Source organism: Mycena indigotica (assembly GCF_014461135.1).
Source record: "Mycena indigotica strain 171206Taipei chromosome Unknown Mind.scaff0009, whole genome shotgun sequence".
Taxonomy (NCBI): Eukaryota; Fungi; Basidiomycota; class Agaricomycetes; order Agaricales; family Mycenaceae; genus Mycena; species Mycena indigotica.
In genome coordinates this window covers 2,242,683-2,258,657 of record NW_023503008.1, presented here as the reverse complement: position 1 = coordinate 2,258,657, position 15,975 = coordinate 2,242,683, and the positions used below count along the sequence as shown (strand labels likewise).

General features: G+C 50.1%; 5 protein-coding genes across 5 annotated transcripts; 3 read left to right on the top strand and 2 right to left on the bottom strand.

Annotated features, from left to right (window-relative positions):
• Window positions 1–49: 49 nt before the first annotated feature.
• MIND_01057900 (uncharacterized protein) lies at window positions 50–1,820 on the top strand (the record flags this gene model as incomplete). Its single annotated transcript, XM_037367160.1, has 10 exons — window positions 50–167; window positions 213–313; window positions 359–405; window positions 452–688; window positions 737–893; window positions 939–1,142; window positions 1,191–1,334; window positions 1,387–1,581; window positions 1,633–1,711; window positions 1,765–1,820. 10 exons carry the CDS (start codon window positions 50–52, stop codon window positions 1,818–1,820), a joined length of 1,338 nt encoding a protein of 445 aa, XP_037216554.1.
• Window positions 1,821–1,851: 31 nt separating this feature from the next.
• MIND_01057800 (PHD-type domain-containing protein) lies at window positions 1,852–2,873 on the bottom strand (the record flags this gene model as incomplete). Its single annotated transcript, XM_037367159.1, has 4 exons — window positions 2,481–2,873; window positions 2,091–2,432; window positions 1,998–2,036; window positions 1,852–1,950 (listed from the first exon to the last, which is right to left on the bottom strand). Exons 1-4 carry the CDS (start codon window positions 2,838–2,840, stop codon window positions 1,852–1,854), a joined length of 840 nt encoding a protein of 279 aa, XP_037216553.1. The 5' UTR covers window positions 2,841–2,873.
• Window positions 2,874–7,098: 4,225 nt separating this feature from the next.
• On the top strand, window positions 7,099–10,882 carry MIND_01057700 (CMGC/DYRK/DYRK2 protein kinase; the record flags this gene model as incomplete). The annotated part of the gene is made up of 8 exons (XM_037367158.1): window positions 7,099–8,046; window positions 8,092–9,190; window positions 9,245–9,606; window positions 9,655–9,882; window positions 9,933–10,011; window positions 10,061–10,294; window positions 10,339–10,814; window positions 10,865–10,882. 8 exons carry the CDS (start codon window positions 7,099–7,101, stop codon window positions 10,880–10,882), a joined length of 3,444 nt encoding a protein of 1,147 aa, XP_037216552.1.
• Window positions 10,883–11,031: 149 nt separating this feature from the next.
• MIND_01057600 (Protein-serine/threonine kinase) lies at window positions 11,032–12,668 on the top strand (the record flags this gene model as incomplete). The annotated part of the gene is made up of 12 exons (XM_037367157.1): window positions 11,032–11,139; window positions 11,186–11,355; window positions 11,401–11,410; window positions 11,457–11,495; window positions 11,541–11,652; window positions 11,702–11,924; window positions 11,978–11,991; window positions 12,036–12,135; window positions 12,197–12,393; window positions 12,441–12,468; window positions 12,517–12,560; window positions 12,607–12,668. 12 exons carry the CDS (start codon window positions 11,032–11,034, stop codon window positions 12,666–12,668), a joined length of 1,107 nt encoding a protein of 368 aa, XP_037216551.1.
• A 5-nt stretch (window positions 12,669–12,673) lies between these two features.
• Window positions 12,674–15,956, bottom strand: MIND_01057500 (AAA domain-containing protein; the record flags this gene model as incomplete). The annotated part of the gene is made up of 11 exons (XM_037367156.1): window positions 12,674–13,106; window positions 13,155–13,533; window positions 13,584–13,822; window positions 13,879–14,057; window positions 14,109–14,266; window positions 14,317–14,473; window positions 14,519–14,745; window positions 14,796–14,989; window positions 15,040–15,333; window positions 15,384–15,460; window positions 15,510–15,956. 11 exons carry the CDS (start codon window positions 15,954–15,956, stop codon window positions 12,674–12,676), a joined length of 2,784 nt encoding a protein of 927 aa, XP_037216550.1.
• Between the last annotated feature and the right edge of the window lie 19 nt (window positions 15,957–15,975).

Sequence of the window (15,975 nt, the reverse complement as noted above, 5' to 3'; positions counted from 1 at the left end):
CGTGACAGACGCGACGTGACTTTGTTGATGCCACTCTCCCTCAGACGCGATGGGTAAAGGGATATTTCCTCCTCTCTCATCCAACGATATAATCAGCTCCCTCAGCGCATGGGGGTATGACATCAACAAAGAACAGCTGCGTCATCCTACACCGGACTTCGTACAAGGTTGGCCACCAGAACAGAGACGACTATTCTGCTGATCGTTTCCAGGCGTATTCTGCGCGTGTCTCAAGCAGGTCACCGACATAGATGCAGAGGCCCTCCAGGACCCTGTGACGCGGGCGTTGAATCATACCCAACTTGTAGACAAGGTTTGCAGATGCCGCCATTCAATACTACGTCTAACTTGTCTCGAGGACCTCTACGCTACATCCCTTTCGAACCATCTTCTACTTCGCCACTTGTAAGTGACCCTGCGCTACTGACTCACTCCCTTTCATACTTGCTAGAACGCGCTTCGCCGATGCAGCGCGAGTAGATCACTTTTGCTCTCGAGACATATATATGCCTGAGCGGGAACGCACGCTCTTTGTGCTGTCCGGTTTCATCAATTTCATCAAATTCACCCAGCAATATTGCGAAGACGTCGTCAGAAAGCTACGGGACAACTCAGAAGGCATTATCGTCGAACGAGAAAAAGTTTCGAAGAAATTGAGCCAGATCACCGAAGAAATCGAACATATCAAGTGTGTGTCTTTTTTGTTTGTTTGGCTCCAACCGCTAACAATGCGCAGAGCCAAATTCGCCCTGGATGAGCCCAAATGTGTGCAATTGAGGGAAGAAAATGCTGCTATCCGAGCGCAGCTCTTTGCATCTAAAGAGATGCAAGTTCAGGCGCTGGAAGAAATCAAGAATTTGAAGATCGAAAAGGCGGACATCGTGAAGGAGAAAGTATCTAGCTGTCTCTTCTCTGTGCCTAACCTAATCTCGCTCCAGGAACTTATCAACGCAGAGATTGTCAGCATCTCAGCCTTGAACACACGGGCCCAGTCTCGCATTGTTAAGTCACCAGACCGCATCAAGCAGAAGATTTCTACGATGGGCTTTACCTTGCAACAGGATAAACAAACTGTTGCAATGCAGGAATCGAAGGCGCGAGATCTCCAAGCCAAGATCACAGCACTGACAAACATTGAGAAGGTTTTGACGGTCGCTCATTTGAGAATTTGGCTAACAATGGTGTCAAAGGACGTTCGGGGGTGCATCGAGCAACTGCAGACGATAGAGAAGGAAGTCAGATCATTGCAAGAGTCCCAAAAGGAGCTCCATCAACTCAAGGATTTGGTGGAAGGACAACAGATCCGACACAAGGAGCTGCACTTGCATCGTGAAGTTCGTAGTCTGGTTCTAGAAGCTTTCTGGGAACTTAACCAACTTTTTGCAGCGGCTGTTCAAACAGCTTTCGAACGCTCAAGAGAAGTTGGAACGCGCTCAGAGGCACGCAGAGGATCGTAAGGTAGCCAGCCAAAAAACGATTGAACGGTTGCAAGCGGAGTATGACGACATGGTTGTGGAACGGCGAGATACGGACAAGCAAGTGGAAGACATTCGAGCCCAGGCAAACGAGATTGAGGGAAAGGTTAACTGCCTATCTGTGTCAGATTTGGGGCACTAGTTAACGCCTCTTCAGATCAACGAACACCTGAAGACGAGTGAAACGGAGCTCAACCAACTACTGGCGGAGTATTGGAAGCTGCGACATAACACTGGTTCATATTCTCGATGCTTCGTTTCCAACCACTGACGTCTCTCTCTCTCTCAGATGTTTATATGCACACTTTGGCCAACAAACTAGACATGAAAGTGGATTTTATATAATGTGTACTTCTGTAACTGTAAAGCTTGTAACTTAACCCTTGCGTTGCTTTTTCCGGAGCATGCATTCATCGCAGAACCACTTCTTTCTTCCTTCTGGCGGCGCCTTAAGCGACGTACAAGATAGGTGGAACTGCAACAACTTCAGTCACGACCATAAATTGGCACTGAAAAACGCACCCATTCTCGCTGACATCGAGCGTCGTCACAAGCGATCATCTTAGGTGAGGATTCAGTGTTAAAGAGCGATACGCTGATAGTCCAACGACCAACCTCGCCGAACGACACTTGGTCGCAGTAACAGTAGCGTTTCTCGTTGGGATCGGGATTTGGAATATAGGGAGGATCTGGACGGGGCTGAGGGGAGAAACTCTCAGCCTTCTTTCTCCCCCGTTTCCGGCCTTTTTTGCGAGCTGGTTCAAGTGGTTGTGGTGTGCCACCAAGAGCTTCATCGAGGTCGGGGCTGAGCGACACGCGGGGAGGTTTTGCCCATCTTGGAATGACCAGCTCTGGCTGAAGTGGTGGGGCAAAATGGGTGCCAGGTCGAGTACCAAGCTTAATCGCATGGTCTTGTTCAGTGATCGCATGGTCAATGAGACGCACACATCGCTCGACCTATAAAGAATTCAAGTCAAATCCTATTACTTCTGTAGTACCACGGACCAGTTCAAATGCCGCTCTCGTCTGATTCACTTTCTCCTCACGAGTGTGAATCCATGTCTCAGCCAACTGAGCGATTTGGGCAAGGCCGTCACGACAAGTATGGGACGGTTCTGTTCGACGCAGTTCGATATATTTCATGAGAGAAGTGAGGAGGGTTTCGCCTTGCTCTTCGTCTTGAACGGCAAGCTCGCGTACTAGGCCATACTTTCTGGGGAGCGATGATTGGAGGTCAAATACTTCGACATGCTCATCCTTGAATGCCAGCCAAATATCGTTCTCTTTGTCGAGCAAGTCCTGTTCTGTCGTGTCCTCCACGATCGTGTCTTCGGGTGAAACCTCTACGCGTCGTCGCTTGCCCATTGTGCTGGTGTGCTGGTCACAAGTCAGAGCAAAGGCGCGTGTGTGGCTGTCCACCTGTCATTTCTTTGTCCTTGCTCTTTCCTGAATGTCGTTGTCCAAACAAGTTGAAGCGGCCTTCAGCCTAGTTGGAGTTCCCGTCGACGCATCGTTAGAAGAAGCTACAAAGGCGTACAAAACGAAAGCTCTCCGATGTCATCCAGACAAACGTCCCGACGATCCAAAAGGTTAGGCAGACCGCATAGTTTGAGCTCCAGCCTTAAATATAAAGCCACCGAGGAATTTCAAGAACTTGGAGCTGCATGGCACACTCTACAGAGGCACTACGAAAACCCCTCCCAGTTTGTTCTTTTTTTCAAATCCCACATTTAACCCTAGACGGTGTTTTTTTATTTGCGTAGGAGCTATATTCCCGATATCTCGAACGACTTCGACCCCGAGGACATGGCTGACTTTTTTGTGTACGGTGAACAAGACTGCGCAAATTCTCTTCCGGATTAATAGTTTCAAGCTTCATATTCGAGGAGTTGATTATTGGCCGATTCGCGACGCGGGGTGGTCCGCATGCCAACTAACCAATCCATCACGCTACTCACATTCAGCAGATTTCCGTCGTGCCAGGAGAACAGCTCACAGCCATCCGCCCTCTAATTTCTTTACTTTTGCCTACAACTCCAACAGTCCGGTCATCACAAGTGCTTGGGATGATAGCCAGGCAAAAAGGAATGAAGAATATCAGAAGCGGCTCAAGGAGTTTGGTAGGAAGCTTGGCGTTGGTTGATACCTTGCTGATGCTGGTCTTACATTTCCAGAGCTTCAAGTTGCAGCAGAGGAACGAGAGGTCAAGAAGAAAGCACAAGAAAAGGCTCGATTTGAACGCGAGGTGATTGAAGCTTATCATCAAGCGTTTTCCGCGGCGAGAACTGGCGACACTACAACCGTCTTGCGTCTGTTCGAACAGTACTCTCTTGATGTCAACAGCCCGGAGAATATACCAAAAAGCAAGAACAACAAATCCACAGAGAACCGAAATTTCACCACGATACTGCATGCTGCATGTCGAGCCGGCGATGAGCCCCTCGTTCTTTTTCTCCTGGATAAGGGTATTCTCCATTTTTGTCGTCTCTTTCCACTTACGCTCACGACAGGCGCGAAAACCGAGGTCATGAATGATGCCAAACTTTATCCCTTCCATATTGCGTTATCATATGGGAATGCTCCAGCGGTCAAATTACTTCTCTCACGTCGACTACACGGGAAACCTCTACCTGGCTGTCATCCTTCAAAGGCAGCTCCTGACGGTCGAACTCCACTACAATTGGCCATAGAGGGAGGGAGTAGTGAGGTGGTAGAGCTTTTAACTAAAGAAGCCACCGTTTCACAAGTGGAAAAATCCTGGAGCTTGCCTACAGCAGCCAAGTTTCATCATATCTTGACGAACAAGGCAGGTGTGATATTTTGGGAAACGGAGACTCACTGATGATGAGCAGAAAGGGTTTGTTGACCCCAACACAAGAGAGATTCTTCAAGAGGCAGCAGAGAACGAGCGTGCCGAAGCGGAGAGAGTCGCTGATGCGGAACGCGCGCGCGAGAGAAAAGAGCGCAAGCAACAAAAAAATGTAGAGCGATTAGCTCGGCGACATCAGAAGGGATTACTGGAGGCCAAAGAAAGAGAGGAAGAGCTTGCTAGAGAGCGACTGGAATTGCAACAACAGGAAAAAGTCAAAGCAGAAGAAGAGGCGGAGCATTTGCGAAAGCAAAAGCTAGCCAAGGTTGAAGAAGAGAAGCGACAAAAAGAGCAACGGCTGCAAGAACTAAAAACCCGAGCGCTTGAAGCTAAACAAGAAGCTGATCGTATCAAAGAGGAAACGGAAAAGCAGAGACAAAAGGATGAAGTAGAAGCAAGGAAACGGGAAGCCAAGCGAGCTGAGACGCTTCGGCGTCTGCAAGCCCAAGCGGAGGAACATCGTCGATTGGTATGTTCAGATGCCTGTTTCCGTTGCGGAACAAGGTAGCTGACTAATCTGCAGGCTGAGAACCAAAAGAAACTGGTTACCAAACCCACTAAACCTACCATTCTCCCAGAGGTGAGTACAAAATTGACGACAGGTTCCTAGTCACATATTGACATGGTGTTGAAGGAGTTGAAGAAACGGGCGGCACAAAGTGCAAGAGACAAAGCAAGACACCGAGAGCAAAAGTCAACGAGTAGTGTAGCTTTAAGCCCAGGATGGGGTATTGTTGAGGACGTGCAAACTTGCGCTATGACGGATGATCTGTTTAGTCCTGAGGCCATAATCTAAAGTACCGTGACTAAATGATGGGCCTCTGAGAATTCCGTGATCCAATCCTTGCCTCAAGACTTCAAGTAACGGTCCAACCGAGCTGGCCTCGACTTTCACCACGTCGTCGTGCCACTCTGTGTAACTACCATGTCCACCAACGATACCAAGGCTCGTCAACGCCCGCCAGCTCTTGACATTGAGCAATTACCTCCCCCACTACGCGCCCCACAGGTTATTATCCTTTCTCTTTTACTTCTGTCAACCGCTGATTTCTTAAAAGCCTAGCGTGTTGGTGACGCCTACGGAACAACGGTCTGAATCAGCCACCTCTGGCTCATCTTTGGCGTATTACTTTGGGATTTCCGAGTCGCCAATTCCACCCCTACCCAGTGCTCAACTCAGCACGACTCCCGACCAACTACATTCCAGCGACCCAGTCACGCCTGCCAGATCAGATCCAGCCTCGATTGACCGACGAGGCCTTGTTGGCGTTGGAGAGCTTGCAACACCTCGCTGGACACGGTCCCGTCACGCTAAGGACGAGACTGTCACTCCCCTCCTTGACTCGCTTGGAGAAGACGCAGAAGAGCTTCCAGATGTGCCAGACAGTCCTTGGACCATCGAAGCAGTTGAGTCCGACAAAGAAGAGGTCATTTTTGTTGAATTTATTCTTTGATATTTGCTCACAATGACCCAGCTTGTCCCACGCACAATTCGGGAAAGACCTTCCATGACTGAAGAGAGTGGAGGCGAGGAAATCCTTTATCCACGCAAAGCAAATATCGCAGAACTCCCACCACCTCCTACCGACCAGCCCTCCCCCCCTCCAAGCGCATTTTCCCAGCCAAAACGCGCTCGCAAACGAACTTCGGACGAGTTTGAACTCGACCAAACTGGCTCTCTTGTCTCTAAGCGGGCGGCAAAGTCGCCCAAGGAGGAAAAACCATCTGCTCGCAAACATCGCAGTTTGAATGTCACCAGCCCAAACAAACCTAAAGACCGTCGTCGCGAGAGTTCAGGACTCTCTCACAGCAGTAGTCTCAAGATCGTCTCACACAGTAGACATGCATCGACAAGCTCATCATCCTCCAACCATGCTGACAACACCCGGCGTGTCCATACAACTGACTTTTCTCATCTTCCACCTTCGCCTTCGTCGACATCCATATTAAGCTTTCTCAAACAGCCCAGTACTTCCCAGACTCCTCCTCTCGTCAGCCGAGATTCTATTCAATCCCATACATCCCCCAACGTCGCCCACTCTCTACTTCGTGGAACCCAGGAAGGCTGGTCTGGTTTGGATGATGAAGCAACCAGTGAAGCTCTTCGCAAACTCGATGGTCTCAGTGGAAAAACAGCACGTGCCCGCGCTAGCATTGGCAGCTTCACAGCTCGTTCTTCCAACAGTCGGCCAGGTACTCCAGCCAAGATAAGCACCCAATGGGAAGGCATTGGACCGATGGATCTTGGCCGGCGCGCAAGTGCATCGTCCACCAAAGAGCGGGTTGCAGTTGAAGGGGTTGATGCGAATGATTTGGTTGGGACTGCAATCAGCAGCGACGAACAGCCGCTAAGTCCCTCTGTTGTCATTGACAAAACCCCCAAGAAAGGCTCCGGCAGTGCGCGCTCTAGTTTCACTCCCAAACGTGGCTCTACCTCGTCAACTACATACGCGAGCACTCCGACAACCAGTTCGCGTGACTCGGCCACGATGTCCGTCACAACTACTGCAACCTCTGTTTCCGCCGCTTCTAGTCGTCATTCGCTTGGCAAAGCTCGTCGAAACAGCGCTGGGAGTGATGCGTCGAGTATACATTCCAGCGATGCCACCTCTCTCAAAGACCGGGTCGCATCGTTGGCTAGCAATAGTGATGCACCAGAGGAAACTGTTGTCCCCCCTGTCCCGCCGCTCCCCAAGAATTTAACGACCTATCGATCACCTACCGGTGTGACCTTTCCTTCTATTTCCCAGTCCGATGAAGAGAAACCACGAACGAGTCATGACAGCGAACGAGCACCCCCTTTTATCATTGGTCCCGGCGCATGAACCAAGTATGTCTGATTCTCGACGACGTAGCCAACCCTCCTCGGGATACTCTAGTCACGCATCTACTGGTCTGGAGCCCATACCAGCTGTAGTCAAGACACCATCAAAGAAATGGAGTTTTTCGAACGCTCTGAACATTAGGTTATCCGGCTCTCCCTCAACAGCCTCTGGGAGTCCCAAGTCTCCTCGAGCTGTGACATTCGGACAACAGCTACGCAAATCGACGTCGAAAGATCAAGCTTTATCGCCAGCTTCCGTAATCGTCGGTAATCCATGGGAGCAGCCAGCCGCCATGTCATCTGCGGCTTCGTTGACCTCAATGTCTTCTGTTGGATCGGTCCGGAGTCCCGGCCTCCATCCTCCGTCAACATCCAAGACGCCAGACCGAGGGGCAGTGACGAGTCGCACTGGCACTGATTCCAGTGCGAGCACTCATAATATGACTCAAGGCGGACCACTCAGCCCTACGTCTTCCGTCCGGAGGAATCCATCTAAACGACTCACACCATCGTCCATACCTTTTTTCCGTCGCTCGTCTTCTCAGTCTATGCAGGTTCCTATCACAGCACCGAACCCGGCGTCTCCCACTCAGTCTACCAGCTACTCTACTGTTTCAGCGCGAAGCAAAGGAGATAGTGACCACAATCCGACCTCGACTTCTACTCCTGGCAAAAAATCGTCAGTACTCTCGTTGCTCAAGTCTTCATCGCGCCGGAGCTTGCATGCCGACGCAAAGGAGGCGGCTCGAGAGATGGAGAAGATCAAAGAAGCAGAAAAGGAGAAAGAAAAGCACGCGAAACTCGAAAAACAGAAGAAGGACGATAAGGACCGCAGCGAGAGTAGAATATCTGCGTTGATGGGCAGGAAACGCGGCAAGGTACGCGTTGACCCTCCCACTACTTCCTCAACCAATCAGCTGCAGACTCTGTCATCAACGGACCCTCCAAGCCGGAAAAATAAGTCACCAGTACAATTACCTCCTCTCCAGATAGCTGCGTTGGAGCCTGTCACAGCACAACGAGTTGCTCGCCTCAAATCAACCTCCTCTGCTAGTTCCACACCTTCTTCGACACCAAGCAGTACCACGAGAACGGTTTCAAGCTCCAGAGTGACCTCGCAGACTGTCAGCTCAATGCAGAAACAATCTGATAGCTCTCTCCGTTCACGGAATCTGTTGCCTACCATTGCGGGCTCACCGTCTGTTGGCACGAACGGCGTTGCTGCTGCCAAGGAAGCAAAAGATGCACCTCCGTCTTCTCTCAGTACTTCTGTTTCCGGTCTTCCTAAGGAAACCCCGACCAAGATTCCTCGCATATCGAGTAGGACCTCGACCGTTGGTTCCCCGATGCAAAAGCCAAATGCTCGTCGAGCTAGTGCCAGCATCGCTGGAACATCTTCGTCGACAAATCCTTCACCAATCGGTACCAACGAATTTGGTGTGTTGGAATCCGAGGACGGACAGGCCAAGACTGTTTCTGGGGCGAATCGCAATGCATCGGTTAGGGCATCCCCTGCAACTGTTTCAACGTCACGTGTCCCTCGACAATCAGTTGGTCAACCGACATCCTCCTCCAGTGTACTCCGAAAATCAAACCGTGATTCCATCTCCTTTACGGGACTGAGAAAGTCGTCTACTAGTTCAATTGCAACCTCATCCACGACGCAAGCTGCCCCAGAAACAACGTCGCATCATCGATTCTCCGCTCTTTCTCCCTCACGAGGTTTAAAGCTTCTCAGTCCCAAGATTGGCCTGTCATCCAAGCATGCATCGAATTCATCCTCGACCCATAGCATACAGCAAGTTGTCAGCTCACCCTCGTCAAGTCGGCAGTCGTTGTCAACACCATCTCCTTCCCCAAGCTCCGTAGATGACGAGGAAGTGCAGGGTGATGAAGAGATGATGCATTATATTCGTCGCCAGCATGCTAAGAAGCTAGCGGCCGGGGCAAATCAAGAAGAGCTGGACGAACTGTTACAGTTCCCTGAACCTTTGCCTCCAGGAACACCTGCATCTCCTTCTGGTACGGTTGTTGCTTGTGATCTACTTTTCCCCCAAAGGCTGATGACCCTTTTAGCTATTCTCAAAGGCTCGCAGAACCAGTACCTCTCAGAATACGAGCGCAAAGAAATTCTCGACTACCCTTCTGTCTATTGCATTGGTGCAAAAAGCAACAAGAAGCCCGCCGTATTAGACAATTCGACGAATAACTATGGATACGACGACGAACGCGGAGACTACTTGGTCGTAAACCGAGATCACCTTGCCTACAGATACGAAGTCATTGACACGCTTGGGAAGGGCTCCTTTGGCCAAGTGCTACATTGTCGAGACCATTGCACAGGAGAGTCTGTTGCTATCAAGATCATTCGAAACAAGAAGCGTTTCCACCACCAGGCCATCGTGGAAATCAAAATTTTGGATAATCTTCGTAAATGGGTATGAGCTTACCTCGAATACGCCATGTCTTACTTAATGAGTTGCTAGGATCCAGAAGAAAAACATCATGTTATAAAAATGACAGAGAACTTCTACTTCCGCGGTCACCTTTGCATTGCAATGGAGCTACTTAGTATCAACCTCTACGAACTTATCAAAGCCAACGGCTTTGTTGGGTTTACGACTACATTAATTCGCCGATTCACTAGTCAGATGCTACTTTCACTTTCCCTCATGCGCCATCACCGCATTGTCCACTGTGATCTCAAACCAGAGGTGAGAAATCGATGCTTGAACTGGTCGATGATATCTGACGCTGCTATTAGAACGTGTTGCTTAGGCATCCTGCGAAGAGTGGCATTAAGGTCATCGATTTCGGCAGCAGTTGTCTTGAGCACGAGAAAAGTCAGTTCTGGGTCTTGTTGAGGTTTTTCCTGGTGCTAATGACTCGTAGTTTATACCTATATTCAAAGTCGTTTTTATCGCTCACCCGAAGTCATTCTCGGTATGAACTATCATATGGCTATCGATATGTGGAGTTTAGGCTGCATTCTGGCGGAACTGTACACTGGGTTCCCCATCTTCCCCGGGGAAAACGAACAGGAGCAGCTTTCTTGCATCATGGAGGTTCTCGGTGTGCCAGATAAGGAGTTTGTTAACCGCAGTACTCGCAAAAAACTCTTCTTTGGTAAGTATTGTCAATTGCTGCATTCATTTTTAACCATCCTGCAGACCCTAATGGCACTCCTCGAGTTGTGGTTAACTCGAAAGGGCGTCGACGACGGCCGGGATCCAAGACGCTGGCCCAAGTTTTGCGCTGCAACGACGAAGACTTTGTTGATTTTATTGCGAAGTGCCTGGTTTGGGATCCCGAACGCAGAATCAAGCCACAAGCTGCTATGCGACACCCATTCATGACGGCTGGGAAGCGTCCGAAAGCTTCACCAACTTCAACGACCCCCAAGGCAACTTCGTCGACATTGGGCAGCAGTCGCACCAAATCGCTATTAGAGACCCCGAAAAAGTCGCTAATCAGTGCTCCGACTCCCTTGACGGCAAGAACCACACGAACTACTGGGAATAGTCTTCAAACGACACCAGGAAATTCATCGCAATCTGCCACGCTTGGAAGTTCACGAACGTATCGAACAACACAAAGTCAAACTTTGTCCAACTACCACTCAAGCCGGACATTGAACGGCATTGCTGTGAGTGCTCATCGTCGGGTCACATGACAAAGACTAATCGAGTCTTGTAGACGACCGCTGGAAAATGAAGAATTTATTATTTCGGGCATTAATAACTACTCTTGTCGCATATCTGTTCCTCTTGTTGTCGTTTTACACCTCTTTCTAATTTCGCACATCGCATCTGGAACTTTTGTGTTCCCAGAGCATGTGACCGTGCGCTTGTGACGTCACTGAAATGCTTTCTGCTCTTCGAGGGACGTCCACCGAAATTTTGCAGAGATATGCCCAGTCTCCTCCTACTGTCTCTCTCAACCTTGCCTCTCTATTATCTTTCGGTCGACCGGTAATTGAATAGTCGTTCTATCAGTCGGTTCTAATCGACTTGAAAGGCAACATCAAGTTCAGTCCTTTCCTCTGTAGCTATTGCACTGGAAGAGATTCCTCGACGACTGGCAATGCGGGTTCACTCACTTCAATCACTACCATTCATTGTTGGGACCAATCCATACATTGCCAACACACTCAATGCCTATCGCGACAGCTTTCAGTTACTTGCGACGTGAGTTGTGTGCTAATTCCGTATTCTTCCCTCAGATATTTGCAGTTATCCTCCAGTGCGTTACCGTTTGGTTAGAAAGCGCCAAATCACCAGAATTTCAGGTGAAAACGCTTGAGGACAACAAACGCTTCACGCTTCAGGTAAAGCAGTCTCGAGTTGCAAAATATATCCAACAACGACCACAGCTAGAAGCGTTAGTGCAAAGGCATGCCAACGATATTCCCACGATGGCGAAAGGTTTTCTGGAGAGTGCAAAGTATATGTCGCCAACACAAATCAGCAACTTTCTTGACGGCGGTAAGGAGACGCGTGGGGCGATCCGATGCCTTTATAACGATTTTTGCAGCAATCCAGAATCGAATATCGGTGAGACTGATAGCGGAGCAGCACATCGCTGTTTCACGAGCATTAGAAGAAGCATCAACAGGCGAAATCGGCGTTGTCGACACTAATCTGAGAGTCGAGCGAATGATTCGTATGTGCGAGTCTTATGTTGCCGAGTTGTGCTCTGCCACCCTGGGCGCAAGTCCGTCGGTTGTAATTGATGGAGAGGTCGACGCAACGTTTGCGTGAGCTCCGGTGAATTTCCTCTGGCGCAGCCCGTATTGATGCAGCTAGACAGATATGTTCCCGTCCGTGGGTATTACTAATCTTCCTATGGGTTTCTTCTGACTGGATAGACCTCGAATACATGCTGACGGAAATATTAAAGAACTCGTTCCGAGCGACGGTAGAGCACCATAAAAAGGCACTGCCGCCTGTGCGGATAACGTTGGCGCCGTCTGTTTCAAGCTTTTTCTCGATAAGAATTCGAGACGAAGGCGGGGGGTGTCTCCCCCAGCGACATGGCGCGCATTTTCTCGTATGCATTCACCACCGCGAAGAGCAATGACGACGAAGATGCTGGTGGCGGACCATATGCAGCCCAGCATGTTGGAGGACTCGCTAATATTGGCGGAGACGATCCACATCTCTTCAGCGAAATAACATCCAAAGGACTGCAAACTGGGCTCGGCTCTATCGCAGGGTTGGGTTACGGCAAGTCCTCAATTCGGATCGTCCATTAGTTTCTCAATATCCATCAGGTCTTCCTATGAGTAAACTATACGCCAAGTAGGCGATTAGCGAGCGAGTTTTCATCAGCAACTAAACAGCCCTCAGGTATTTTGGCGGCTCTCTGGAGCTCGTGTCGTTGGAGGGGTGGGGTGGGTATCGTGAACAGAGTTATGCACTTGGCTAACGGGTTTGAAGGCAGCGATGTGTTTCTCAAATTACGATGTCTCTCAGACGAAGCCGGAAGCTCTGTTATCTGACTCTATTATACCGCGCCAGAAAAGCGTTGCTGTACTTGTTTGTAATGGTCCATCTCCGACTGACTGACACTTGGCTCCAAATTCCGCAACGCACGGTCGAAATCGGCCTGGGAGACCAAAACGTCGATATCCTCTGATGAAGCCAGTTCAGCGAGGTAATACTGGGCAGTTAGCGGGTGTGGATGTCCCTCCAACGGGGTGACATTCAGTTGAGCCAGTTTGGCTTCCAACGCGTCAGCTTTGCGAGACATTGCGTTCAGCATCGCATCTGAACACAGGGCGTAGAAATCCGCGCCAGTGTAGTTGAATGGACACTGCTCAGCCAGGGCTTGAAGATCTAAGGCTGGATCCAGCCTGAATTTACGAGTGAGAGCCTTGAGGATGTTGAGTTGGGCCTCATGCGTGTCGCTGACTCCGAGATATAATAAGCGGTCAAACCTTGCGACAAAGTTAGGGGAGTTAACGGGGGGTGCTACAAGGACGAACCGGCCTGGCCGAAGAAGAGCTGGGTCGAGGAGGTCGGGGCGATTTGTGGCGCCAATAACGAAGACATCAGGGCCGCCATCACTGGACATGCCATCGAGTTCCGCCAAAAGCTGGCTCACGATGCGGTCCATAACACCGCCAGAGTCGCCGTGGTTGCCTCTCTTCGGTGCAACAGAGTCGAGCTCATCAAAGAAGATGACACACGGGCGCGCATCCCTCGCTCTCTGGAAAACGCGTCGCACGTTGGCTTCTGACTCGCCAATGTACATGTTGAGCAACTCTGGTCCTTTGACCGAGAAAAAGTTGAGGGAGCACGAGGTCGCGACTGCCTTGGCCAACAATGTCTTGCCTGTGCCCGGCGGGCCATACAGCAGTATGCCTGCAACCCCCAGTGAGCGGAATTGATGATCAGACGATGGCATCACCTACCTGATCGCTTTTTTAAGCCGTCGGAAAATAGCTCTGGGTGTTCCAAGGGCAGTTGTATCGTGTCGAGAATGTCCGACTTCACAGAGGCCAGGCCACCGACATCGTCCCAAGTCACATTCGGAATCTTCGGAGCCCCTATGCTCTCTGAATGTATGGTTCGTATCTTTTCTAGAGCGCTTTCAAAGTCTTGTGCGGTCACCCCCACCCTTGCCTCGATGACCTCTTTCTCCGTAGAATTTCTAAAAACGCAAAAAAAAAAGTTAGAAAAGGGTATTAAGAACAAATTTATCCCTACGTCACGTTGGCGGCTCGCGCAACAGCACGACTCTCTGCGGTTTGGACTAGACTGGTGAGATCACTGGCCACAAGTGCCGCGGTTTCAGTAGCCAGTCGAGAGAGGGACACGTCCGGCGCCAAAGGCGTCCCCGAGAGGAGTATGCGCAGCATTTCTCGCCGTTCATCCTCATTCGGTGCCTGAAAGAGAGCGGAAGTAAATCCAGCCCCAAAAGCTCAGAATAGACCCACCTCGAAGCTGATGTCGTGTTTGAAGGAGGCTACGAGCTGTATGGGAAGCCGGTCGGATTCGTGGGTGCTGCCAAAAACCAGGGCTGGCTGACCAGCCAACCTCCAACTGCTTTGTAGATTTCCGATGCACTCCTGGAGGACGTTCACGATTGGGAGGTCTGATAACGAGGGTTAGCTATTTGAGATCAACCGACACACAACTTTTGACCTTTGCCGGGCTCCAAATTTTGGGTGGTCTGTATGAAAGCGTCGATATGCCTCAGGAACAAGATGCAAGGCGAGCATTCTTCGAGCTTTTCGAAGCGAGCCCGAAGAGTTCCTTCGGTTTTAACTTCGCTTTCGCCCACAATGTCATAGCAGTTGATCTGCGTCAACTAAGCAATCAAGTGGAGACAAGTCAAGCCGCAAACCTCCATAAAATGGATCCCCAGCGTTTCTGCAACCCACCGTGCGGTCGTATATTTACCTATACCGCTGACACCCTTGAGTAGGATGGACACATTCAGATTGTAGTCGACCGCGTCCCGCAACAGTGTCGCAGAGCATAAAGTAGAGAGTTTGGAAAACGGACTTGCTGGACCAAGCAAACACGATGTCGAGTTGAGATCGGCAAGAAGAGCAGAAGGACTTCGACGATCTGAATGCGCAACTCAATGATGATATAAACTCTATGCAGGCAGTACATACGCGGTCTGAAATACCTTCCCACAGAAGGAACACGGCAATGCTCCACCCCAGCCTGAATTAGTCGCGTCGTTGTAGGATCAACATAGCAACCAAGCTCTCCTCCAGCCAAGTCAAGATACGAGTCATGAACAGGCACGACATCGTGCTCTGTGTTGGTAATAATGAAGTAGACAACCTCGTCCGACCGCTGAGTTCTAGGTTTCCTGGTTTATTTTCTGGGCTTCACAAAGTAAAGTTGACTTACTCAGGAAATTCGTCGGTGTCCCTCCTGTTCGTCGTATCGATACCCACTGCAACTAGATCTCCTTTCTTGACTATGCGCTTTGACGCGTTGAAGTGATGTCGTAGTGCTTTCAAGAACGCGGGTTCATGCGTTTTGTCAACCGAGATCGGAGAAGCAACACGAGCAACCGTAACAGACTTGGCGGTCGGGATAGCAGGAGAACCAGAGCCGAAAGGGCTCGAGCGCAAGAGGATGGAAGGGGTTTGGCTCTTGCATATGTTGTGAAGAAGAAGCGGCGCCATTTGAACCACATTGCTAGCCTCCATGATGAAAATTCAATTGGGCGAGCCATAAGGGAGGCACACCTATGTTGTATGACAGAGTCATCCGCTAATATCCGCACGAGACGACGGTAGTTTGTACCACCGAGTTGCGCTACTGCCTGCTTTCTAGGTCAACGGCTTTCACATTCCGGGAGAACCAGCGATCACCCAGTCCCCATTTAACCCTCCGACGCGACTCAGGTCTTGAGTCTTCAGATATATAGTACAGTCGTCGTATTCTTGAGAAACTGCGTCTATTAATGGTTTGCAATCGAAGGTGTTTGACGCGTTTTGAGAGGGCAGTCCTAACGTGGCGGAGGCGAGAAATTGTTCGTCGATTTCAACAAAGTCCGGTTCGATATCGGCACTCTCTAGAGTACCCTCCGAATTGCCTAGAGTAAGGACAATTCTAGTGGTGCCTTTTTGAGCAAAGCCTTGGAGGACCGGACTGAGCATGTCGAGCCGGTAGTGCAAATTGGGTCCATCAAGGGAGAAAATATCTCCTTGACGCAGAATACGGTGCTCATTATAGAGCCAGTTCTCTAGGTCATCTGGAAGAGTCTCGTAGGCTTCATGGGACAGGGCAGAGATGAAGACTTCTGTCAAGAGGGTCATCACGTTTGTCACGCAACCT